General features: G+C 38.8%; 1 protein-coding gene across 1 annotated transcript; it reads right to left on the reverse strand.

Moving 5' to 3' along the window:
• Positions 1-215: 215 nt before the first annotated feature.
• Positions 216-3,448, reverse strand: edn2 (endothelin 2). The gene is made up of 5 exons (XM_062410620.1): positions 3,276-3,448; positions 2,507-2,660; positions 2,236-2,349; positions 1,534-1,617; positions 216-1,424 (listed from the first exon to the last, which is right to left on the reverse strand). Exons 1-5 carry the CDS (start codon positions 3,343-3,345, stop codon positions 1,325-1,327), a joined length of 522 nt encoding a protein of 173 aa, XP_062266604.1. The 5' UTR covers positions 3,346-3,448; the 3' UTR covers positions 216-1,324.
• Positions 3,449-10,815: the final 7,367 nt, after the last annotated feature.

The following is a 10,815-nucleotide window of genomic DNA, read 5'->3' on the forward strand; positions in this document are numbered from 1 at the left end:
TGATGTCTTTCACATGCTGTGTAAAGTCACATAACATATGCATGTGCCCGGAGGAAATTCAGTATTTTATCCCAAAATATGGTGACTGTCATATCAGTATTGGAAAAGCTAAAATGATTGTTCACACTATTTCATGATATTTGTAAATGAAGATAAGTGACACAGCAATAAAAATGGCATGAATCAAATAATGAAAACACGATTGGACCAAAGAATACTCTCTTTCACTTTTATTTTCCCATACACAATTCAGCGGATCATTCATACAAATATAAATACATGTTGGAATAAGTTAGAGAATAAATAAATTAAATTGTTCAACAGTAAACAGTAAGCTTGTGAAGTATCCATCATGCACGGCACTGAAGATGAGTATTTGAGTTACATGAGTTACAATGTCCATGTGTATCACTTCCTGATCTCTGAGGTCAAACAGATGGTCAATGGATACAGAGCTGATGCAGAGAAGGTAAGTTTGAATTTGTCACAGGGAGAAAAACTGATTTTTTACAGGCATCACATCAGTGAAACTCTTAACTTCAATCAAATATTAAAGAGGAGCTATGCAGTAAACAAATAAACCAACACAATAGTCCTCCTAGACCTAGTATAAAGCTAATTTTGTTAAGTAAATCCCAAAGTTGTGGCCTTCAGTTCACCGTAGCAGTGTGTGCCGGCAAGACGACATCTTCAAGTAAGCTTCATAATTAAAAAGCTGTTGGCTAATTTGCCATAAACAGCAGATTTCTGCTCTGATACAGAGGAAAGTTAAACCAAACCAAAGGTCAGCAATAAAGAGTGAATAAATAGTTTCAAAGACATTTAAGTAAACATGGAAAAGGTAAATTGAGTTTATGCAGGTCTGGAATATGTAATGATCCTATAATCCTCAGTGCAGATGTGTTCTGGATCTAAAAGTATCCTTATAGATGAGTCAACCGAGAGCGTTGTCCAGGGTAACCAAACAACTGGTGAGCATTTGGTCATTGAAGCCTTTTCTTGATGTGGTGGCTCAATTATCCCAAAGTCATTTCCCATGTCATTGGTTTTGACAGATCCTTCCTTGGTGTTTAGATCATTATGACGTTTTGGAAAGGTTCAAGCAGAGTTCAAGAAATGCCTCTTAACGTCTCCACCCTTCATTGTTCCTTTCATAAGACTTGATTTCTATCTTGAGGATCGCACGATTGTGTTGATCAGAGGCTTGATCCACGTGCTTCCCGTGCCTTCAGGTAGAACCCTGGTGCCAGCACTGAAGGCCGCTGGAGGAGTCCCCTTTCCATGATTTTGGAATTAAACCCCTTCTGGTTCGTCTTTCAGTCCTCTATCTCCTCGTTCTGCCCTTGAGCATCTTGACTAAAGCTATGCTCTTGTTTGATGACAGAACGTCTTTTGCAATGGCCATGTTGGACCTGACCACAGATCTGCATTGGAAAAAAACAAAGAACAGCAGGTTAGAGGTTTGTCACATCTTTAAAATGGCCACCAAACATATGGATTTAAAGGTACATCTGTAAATTATTGTTCATTCACCTGAAGGATTGCAGCAATGTGTTGCTGTGTATGTTTCCAGATTTTACTAAGGACCCCAAAACATCAGTGCTTGGGTTTTGAGAGCTGTGGACAGACAAAACAACAGCATTAAAACCAGGACATGACCCTCCAAGTAACTAAGGGAATTAACGTGGGTTCTGTCTTGCATTATCATGTTCCCTGAAGCAAAATTAGTTTAGGGTTGCCTGAACATATTCCTTTGAATTTCTAGCTAATATATTTTTAGATGCCTTATGGGCAGAATTGCAGGGCGTGCCTCACAAACCGCCACCTGGGATAAGATCTAGAGATGGTTACTAATCCATTCTGGCATTTTTGTGTCGGCAGTAACTGTAAGGAAGTAACGAACAGTCTAACTTTCCTAAATAGCAGCTCTGTTAATAAACATTTGTGATTCCTTTCAAGGCTTCCAGGGAAATGCGGGCGATTCCCTCCGCTGCGACTGCTACCCTCATGATGTTGTACCATTATCGCAGACTGGATCATTTGTGCCTCCTCACTGACTCGTCCCTTACAACAACATACTGCTCAGGTTGTGACACTTGACTAAAAGTGGAGAGAGACAGAAAAGCTACTGTGATAATATCTAGCATCCGAAGGAGGCTACGTTAGGGGGACGATTCACTGTGGTGTAGCTCAAGGTGGATGGAAAAAAAAAAGTTAGAAGGGTAGAGCGCTCACCTGTTATGGCAGAAACTGGTGCAAGTGTTATCCGGGAAGTTGCTGCATTTGCAACGGTCGGTTGAACGGCGGCGGCGAGACGGGGGACTTCCCAACCCATAGGGAAGCAGTTTACTGTAAAAAGAAAATGAAATGTATCAGCAACAACTCTGCTGAGAGGGTGTGGAAATCTGGCATTGGATAAGAAATAATCCCTGAATGCTGCTGGGTGTTAGGGTCACGGTTGGGTTAGGGGCTAGATGTAAAGATCTGACCAAAACAGCAGCCTCACCTTGGCGTGTTGACCCAGATAATATCCAGGTGGCAGAAGTAGATGCATTCTTTATCATCCCAGCTGTTACAGGAGCAGCGTTTGGTCCTGACATGCTGTGAGTGTGGAGCCTGAGCTGGCAGCTCTGCCCGCTCTGATAAGGGGTGTCCCCAACCTAGAAAAACACAAAGGATCCACAGATTAAAAAGCGCCAACTAATACTTTGCTTTATGACTGTGCAGTCCGAGATTGTCACACAAACTCAGTCTGCCAGCTAACACCCATCAGTGTGTCTCAAACAAATGTGGCTGTGATTACTATGGAAGCTATTTATCATATAAGTCAAGGAACTTAACCGAAGTCAAACAATCCTGCAAGTTCAAGGTGGTTGTTGTAGTAATCCTGTGGTAAGAATGTGATAATTCATCAATAAAAGGTGGGTAACTTATTATAGTAACTGGAAAGAAGATCTCTCTTATTGCATCTAATCTTCCTGCAGATGGTAAAATTAAATCATTTAGTTTATGATGTCAAGGCATTTTAAAGTTTGAAATCCTTTATTATTGATAATGGAACATTGCTCAGCAGATTCTAACCTTAACACTGAAAACCTTATTTAAACACCCCGTAATTATGAAAGAACTGGTTTATATGATTTATACAACCAAATGTAATATATTTTGAAAGCAAAGTTTAGTTGGATTTAATTTAATTTCACTCACAAAAAATGTTAAGGTAATCACAGCTACTTTAAAAAAAACAATCTAAACCAATAAGACAAGTCTCTCACCATGTTGCAGAGTCATGCAGATGATGGTGAAAGTCATCAGGGCCTTGCACACAAACGACTCCATCCCCATCCTCGATATATGTTGTTGAGAGGTTGAAATGCAGCAGCTGTAAGTTCACAGTCTCCAGGAGGTGCAGACAAGTCCTAAAGGTCTTGTGTGTTGAGGCAGGAGAGCAGCAACAGGTGTTTTGAGTTCATGTCCCTACCAGGACGTCTACTTATACCCCCCTCTCAGTGTGTGATATCACCATGGCCCCTCCCACCTTTGTTTTCTCATTTGTCTATGCAGAAAAATGCTGTTACACAACACACACACACACTCCACCTGCCCTCCTTGCATTCCAGCACTGACCTCAGTGTACAGTTGTGTCAGCTCCTCCTACTGGCCAAGATGAGCAAAAGAAGGTTTCCACTGATGCTGATTTCATTGTTTCATTGAGTCATTGTTTTTGGCGCTTCCTGTTGCATGATGGTTTCAAGCATCTTCAAAGTGGATTATTTATCTCAGTAAAATAGATTTTGCTTCACATTTTTTCATGTCAGAACATAAAATTATCAAGCAGCCCATGTGAGACTTAAACATAGAGGCAAAAGATAAAAAAGCAAACAAACCTCTCTTAGGTTAAAAAAGCTAAAAGAAATCCAAGACATATACAATATTTGACTTTAAAATCAGTGTTGATGTAAGGAGGCATATGAGAGTTTGGATGAGATTGAAAATAATTTGGTTGGTTTGCACATGATGATGTATCACAGTGGGTGTGTGTTTGTTTTCTGCCACAGTTGGTGTGTATCAGAGTGACAGAAGCAAAAGAATGTGACGCAGATTGTGGCATGATAAAAAAGAAGAAGAAGGAAAAAGGATTTAAAAATTTAGAAGAGGACTGTAAGCTAAGACTGTGTAGTCAAACCCCATCACATGCTTACAAGACAAACATTTAGCGGTGATAATAATTGTATTAAATACAGTTTAAAAAGTCTAATATTTGGCTAAAAACTGAAAAGAAACTAGTTAACTTTATTTTAATCTTCCTATTTAGAATTTACAAGGAGTTTGTTATGACTTAATGAAATGTTAGCACCAGATTATGAGTGATTATTTGTCAAATATAAATGACTTTTCCAATGGTCAAACTGGTGTATAATGACTAATAAATACAGTATAACACAGCTCATTTCATAAAATATGAAGAAACTCACACGAACAAAACCTTAATACTGTGTTTGAAAAGCATTATTTACCCATTTTTTCTTCCGATCATTTAAATATATTTATTTTGGTTTGTCATACCAGAGAGAGCAGAGGTATAAACATTAAATGAATAATTAAAAACAAGTGCATTCCATTGAGGTCATCCAGTTCCAGCATCCTGGATTCAACTCACAGTAACAGCTCACTGGAAGACTTGATGTTAATTAATCACTCACGATCCATTTTTTTAAGTCTGACGTCTATTTACAGTATGATTTAAGATGGTTCAAAACAAATGAGGACTGGATAAGGTTCATTCTTACTTGAGTTTTCAACTATAGTTACCTAGTTAATTATGAACTGGTGTAGTGTCCATTCTAAACCTGTCTGTTTGCTTGTCTTGTGTTAAAGGGATAGTTCACCAGAAAAATGGAAATGAACTCATTATCTACTCATCACCACTATACTGATGGAGGGGTGGGTGAAAGTGTTTGAGTCCACAAAGCCCTTTTGGAGTTTCAGGGGTAAACAGTGATGCAGCCAAATTGATCTCTTCTTCAGACGTAATAAAACAGAAAAAAAAACAGACATTCATATTATACTCGAAACAAGTTCACAGTTTACACCAAGTTTTAGGCCAAAAGTCTACGACCAGAAGTAACGATGCTAGCGGCATGTGCAGTGTGTGCGGTTTACCGATGTGTATTTCAGAGGACCCTTAGGCTTTAAAACACGGTGTAAATTATGCCATTTCAAGTTGACTATGGATTCATATCGGCACCTCTCCATCGGCATAGTGGTGAGTAGCGTGTCAGCCCAATATGGTGAAATACAAAAAAAATCGAATTATCAACATGATCTGGGAAAAAAATGTTGATGCATGGTTTGACCCGGTTGTCGACTGCTACTGAACTTTTTTTAAGGACGAAGTAGATGACATCTCAGTCTCCAACTCAGTCTGCAGACTGCCAGTTGTCAAGTATGAAGCCTATAAGATGAACGGTTTGCAGGATACACATTCCACTTATAGACAGACCATTGTGGAATTAGAAGATAGATATACTGTGTTTCAGTGGGAAATGAAACAGTGACGTTCAGGTTAGGTGAGGTCATGGCACGCTTTGTGTTTTTCTTTCCTTTCCTCCTCTTTTTTTCAGTTTTTCCAGAGGCGTTGGGCATGCGGATGAGATGAGGCCAGGAGCAGCAGATGAAGGGACCCCAGAAACAGACGGAGGGTTTGCATTTGCCACACCAATGATACGAGGATGATGAAGTCAAGGAGAGCTGTCAGCAGCCCCCTCCTCCCCCCCACAGACACACACATACATATACATACAGACCCCTGAGGAGGAGGTGAGGTCATGGCACCATGGTCTCATACATTGTCACAAAACAATATCTCTGTGTGTGTTACAAGCTTTGACCTTGGTAAACAGAGATACCGCCTGCCACATCAGCTCTCTTCTGCCCACACACATGCCCCTGAAAGCCTTCTGACAAACATGCACACACGTGCTATCTCTCACCACCGACAACAACAGACATCATTGGTTCGACTACAGCCCGGCTGCCCACACAGTCCAAACTGTTGCAGTAGACGATGTCATGGCCACATGCCGAGGTACTCCTTCCTCTAATCAGCTATAGAATTGATTACATAATGCAAATCCACAGGCACATAGAAATATAAAGGCCCAATGACAGTATGTGCATCTGCTAGCAGGATACCACAAGGAGGACTGGAGTGATTAAGAAGAAACTCGAATGAAACTCATGCAAAGATTTGGTCAAAGGACAAATCTGAAATCCACATATTATTTACAAATTCACAGAATTGAACAGCCTCCGATGTGTTTTGTTTCTTTCATTTTAGAGGATTCTTGTTGGGGCATGAGAGCACAATCCATCAACAACATTCACTAGAGGCCGGTTTAAAATGTATATTTCATATACCAAATACTGCAAATTATATACTATGTTTACAAATCATGCTATAATTATTCATTTATCGCTAGAAGTCCCTGACATGTTATTGATCTACAACATATATTTTTTAATTATCAATAATTATTATTTTTATTTCTTTACAAAACTGTAAAAAATATATATCACTTTTGAGTGTTTTATGCTATTGATTTTATAGAGGACCCCTTTTAAGAACAAACCCTAAATAAGAATAAGAATTACAAAACATGCACTATTTAAGTAGGTTCTGATAAAGACAAACTGCCATCTCTGATCCATTAAGCATTGCCACAATCATCTATATCTAAAATTGGGAAGGCAGATGTTTTCCAGCACTTTTTCTACTACATCAGCCTCAGTAGGAATATATTATACATAGGTAAAATCATTATTGTATTTTCTCTAAAAGTCAATAGTAAAGCTTTGTAAGCAAATGTACCGTTACCATAAATGGTACAAATGCGGTAGAAGCCACACAGAAAGGTCTCAGATAAAAACAGGATGGAGTACTATTGTTTAGGTCATTGAGGAGCTTCAACTCAAGTTTGGAAAATCTTGCGAACGTCGAGGTATTTTTCAGCACAGAAGATAAAAGGAGTGACAGGAAAAAACAGTGCTGAGACATGCGTATCTGTGTGTGGTCATTGTAGAGGTTAGTGGGCAGGACACGAGCCAAAAGGATGCTATTTTACTGGAAGACTGGCATCCGACCAGCAATTTGTTACAGACAGGGAACAAAAAACATCTAGAGCAAATATTTTTTCATGGCTGTAGACTGGTTGAATGAGCTCAATCTCAAAGGTACCCCCCCCCCCCCCCCCATTTCCACTTCTGTCTGTGTCCCTTTCCCCTTGTAGTTTAAAAAAATGTGACCTTATCTATTTCCCACTTCCAGCCTCTGCTGAGGGCGACAGAGGAATGTGAGATGGAGAGATGACAAACAAATAGCTCAGCCATGATGGTATGAATCCTTAGGAATTCCTCTGAAATCTGGTTGAACATATGAGTCATGACACAATCACAAACAAACAAGTCCCGACACTAAGTGACAAAGAGAACTACGTGTAGTTTAATGCCATTTAATGCAAATGTCATGAAATGACAGGAAACTGCAACACAATGACGTTAGCTGGGTAGCATTCATGATTTAGTACTTTTTCATAAACTTCTAAACATTAACATCAAAGTCAGAAATATTTAATAAATCCCCAAGGGAACTTCACACTGACAGATGCAACAAACAACATATTCACTGAATGTCCATGGCAGTATTTGTTCCTCAACCTTGGTCTTTTTCTTCAGGTTTCATGGCAGATCAGGCATCATTTGGTGTATTAACACCACCTACAGCAAACAGTAGCTCAATGAATGGCTCTCTGTTTAATCTGGTTCTATTTTTGTATAATTTTTGAAATTTTAATCAAATATAAACATGTATATTTATTTATTTTAAAATGTACACATTTCAATCTATTGTATAAATTCCAAAGAGGACACCTTTTAAAATATTCACTCCATTTTGGTACAGATCTGTTTAGAATTGTTTTAGAAAATACATGTATAATAATTAAAAATCAATAATTGTATTGGTTTTAATTATTATTATTATTATTATGGTTATTATTATAACAATGACTAAATAAAAAACATTGCTCCAACACAAAACCTTTTGTGACTGGTTGCATCCACAGAACATTCAAATTAGAAATTCTTCATCAGAAGAGGCCAAAGCAAAAAGTTAGTTGAGAAAAGTCATGTGTGTTGTGGGATTGTGTGTTGTCAGCTTTGTCTAACATAAAATCCCACACTACAATCAGGTCAGTTAATTTAAAATTAGCACCTTGTTTTTCTTTTTAATCAAGCACAACAATTACAATTCAAAAAGAGGGAATTACAGAGTCTGATTGTTGCCTTCTGCTAAATAGGTTTTGTCCTTCTTGCAGACATTGTGGTAATACAGAATAATGAGGACGCTGCTTGGCAAAGTGTATCTTTATGTCAAAACACTTTCTCTATGAGGTCAGCAGGACTCACTCATCCCTGCTCTAATATGGACGTCAAACAATGTCAGGAATGTGACCACATGGGAGGACAACGCCGTCACGTCGTTCCTCTTTCCTTTTGGGGACAGGACACAAACTTGGCCACATTCCGTCGGAGGTAAGAGAAGAGCAGTGAACAGTGACTCACACAGAAACACACACTGCCCTGATGTGAGCTGAAGAATATGGGTCCCCTGCATGAGTAGATGGACTTTGGGATTGTAGCGTCAGTGCCTGCATTCCTACACTGAGCGAAACTACAAGCACCCACACTCAGACAGTTTCAGTCGGTCTGTTTGACATGGGTGATGGAGGTGTCTCCCCGGGAATCAGGTACAGACATGTTGGAAAAAGTAAATGCATCACTCTGATCCTCATAGATAAGATGAGTAAGGAAATATGCTATATTGCTCCATCTGTGTTTTTTTAAGAAACCAACTATTAAAGCAACTGATATTAAATCATGAGACTTCTGATGCTACCATTTTCAGATTAAATCAAACTAATATGGTCGTACATGATTGACCTTGATAACTAACATCTGTAATAACATATTCTGAACTCTGCGTTTACAAAGGGTCTCCTGAGGATCTCAACCAAATTTAACTGTCCTCTTCTGCAAATCCCATATCTAAGATGTCAGTGGTTACAATCTAATTCCATATGTGACCACAGTTCATAACATGCCTGAAGTCTGTCCTTATTATAGGTCACGTGACCTGAGCATGTTCCGTGCTCTGAGAAAGGATCTGGAGCATGCACAAGCTCTTGGCTCCAATAAAAACAAGCTAATATTAATAAACACATCATACCAAGAGGCATAAGTTATCGAAAAACACTTAGGATGAAATCTATCAAAATATAAATGATATCATACGTCTACTCCATACAGATCCCAAATAAAAACTAAAAACTGAGAAAGTTTAATGATTTTTAAATAACAAAAATAAATACATACATTTTGCTTAAATGTTTGGTTACAGAGAGGAAGGGAAAGGATTTTTTCACAAAATAATTAATATACATATCAATTCTTTCTTTTTTTACCTATTTACCAACCATGTGATGGTAAATGGCTTTGTATTTATATAGCGCTTTTCTAGTCTTGATGACCACTCAAAGCGCTTTACAGTACAGTTTTACAGTCACCAATTCACACACACATTCATACAGTGCATCTAATCGCAGCACTTTGTCATTCTATGGGGGGCCATTCAGGGCTCAGCATCTTGCCCAAGGACACTTCGGCATGCAGATGGGTTAGACTGGGGATTAAACCGCCAACCTTCAGGTTGGTGGACGACCTCTCTACCCCTCAGCCACAGCCGCCCAATGTGATGGTTAAATTGTTTGGAACAGACAATCATGAGCAATGAGCTCTGGTTTTAAACAAATTGATGAAGCTCTCAGAAAATACTGAAAAACGTTCATCACTGTTTCTTAGAGATCAAGGTGACATTGTATGTCTGGTTTCTATAAAACACAAAGCTGCTCATTTCACAATGAATAAAAACCTGGACTCTCTGATAAACTAAAATCAGCCTGTGAGTGGTTGGTGACTGCCAATCGACCATTGACAAATCCAGTAATCCAGCTCTATTTTTAATTTGTAAGGGTAATAGGGAAAGAATCATTAACTGCTTAACTTAATTATAAGTTAAAATCTTTGTTTTTAGATGTTACATTTTGCTATTCACTAAAGGTTGTACTGGATCCATGAGCCTCAGCTGACTCACAAAAGGTTCAAATGAAACCTACGGACTTAATTTCATCACTGTAAATGTTTTTTTGGTGCTGTTCTATTGTGAAGACACATTGGGAGAAAGTAAGAAAAAAATAAATAGTCAAGGGGTTTCTCATGTTTGTCCCGAACCTTCACTGGCTCCCGGTCCCTCAGAGCAATCCCATTAAAAATCCTCCTCTTCTACAAAGCCCTCCACAATCAGGCTCCTTCCTACCTCTCAGACATGCTCCACTACCACACCCCCTCACGCAGCCTCCCCCCATCTGATGCAAACCTCCTCTCCATACAACACAGGACGGGGCGTCTATCCCCAAGGGACAGAGCTTAATCTATAGTTCACTGTCATGATTATCAATATATCAATAAAGAGGCCAAATACAAGCAAGTCAAAGATACTTTTTGTACATTGTATTGAATCATCTGGTCACTGGTGTGAATTTCATTTTGCAAACAGTAGAACAAAACCCCCTGAAATGTTTCTGATAATGAATTCCTAAAAAAATGTCACATCTCTACCTCTAGATAGCCTCTTGATAGAAATCTTGCCTTGGAAAAGACACAATATCTGGTTCAGGTTCTTCTTCTTCTTCTAATAAC

This window comes from Platichthys flesus, chromosome 17 (genome assembly GCF_949316205.1).
Source record: "Platichthys flesus chromosome 17, fPlaFle2.1, whole genome shotgun sequence".
In the NCBI taxonomy this organism is placed as follows: domain Eukaryota; kingdom Metazoa; phylum Chordata; class Actinopteri; order Pleuronectiformes; family Pleuronectidae; genus Platichthys; species Platichthys flesus.

Excerpts from the sequence above, each read along its gene's own strand:
- edn2 (XM_062410620.1), bottom strand. The coding sequence starts at position 3,345 with ATGGGGATGGAGTCGTTTGTGTGCAAGGCCCTGATGACTTTCACCATC. Across the intron at positions 2,661-3,275 it reads CTGCATGACTCTGCAACATG|GTTGGGGACACCCCTTATCA; the intron begins GTGAGAGACTTG and ends GTGTTTTTCTAG. Across the intron at positions 1,425-1,533 it reads ACATTGCTGCAATCCTTCAG|ATCTGTGGTCAGGTCCAACA; the intron begins GTGAATGAACAA and ends TTTCCAATGCAG.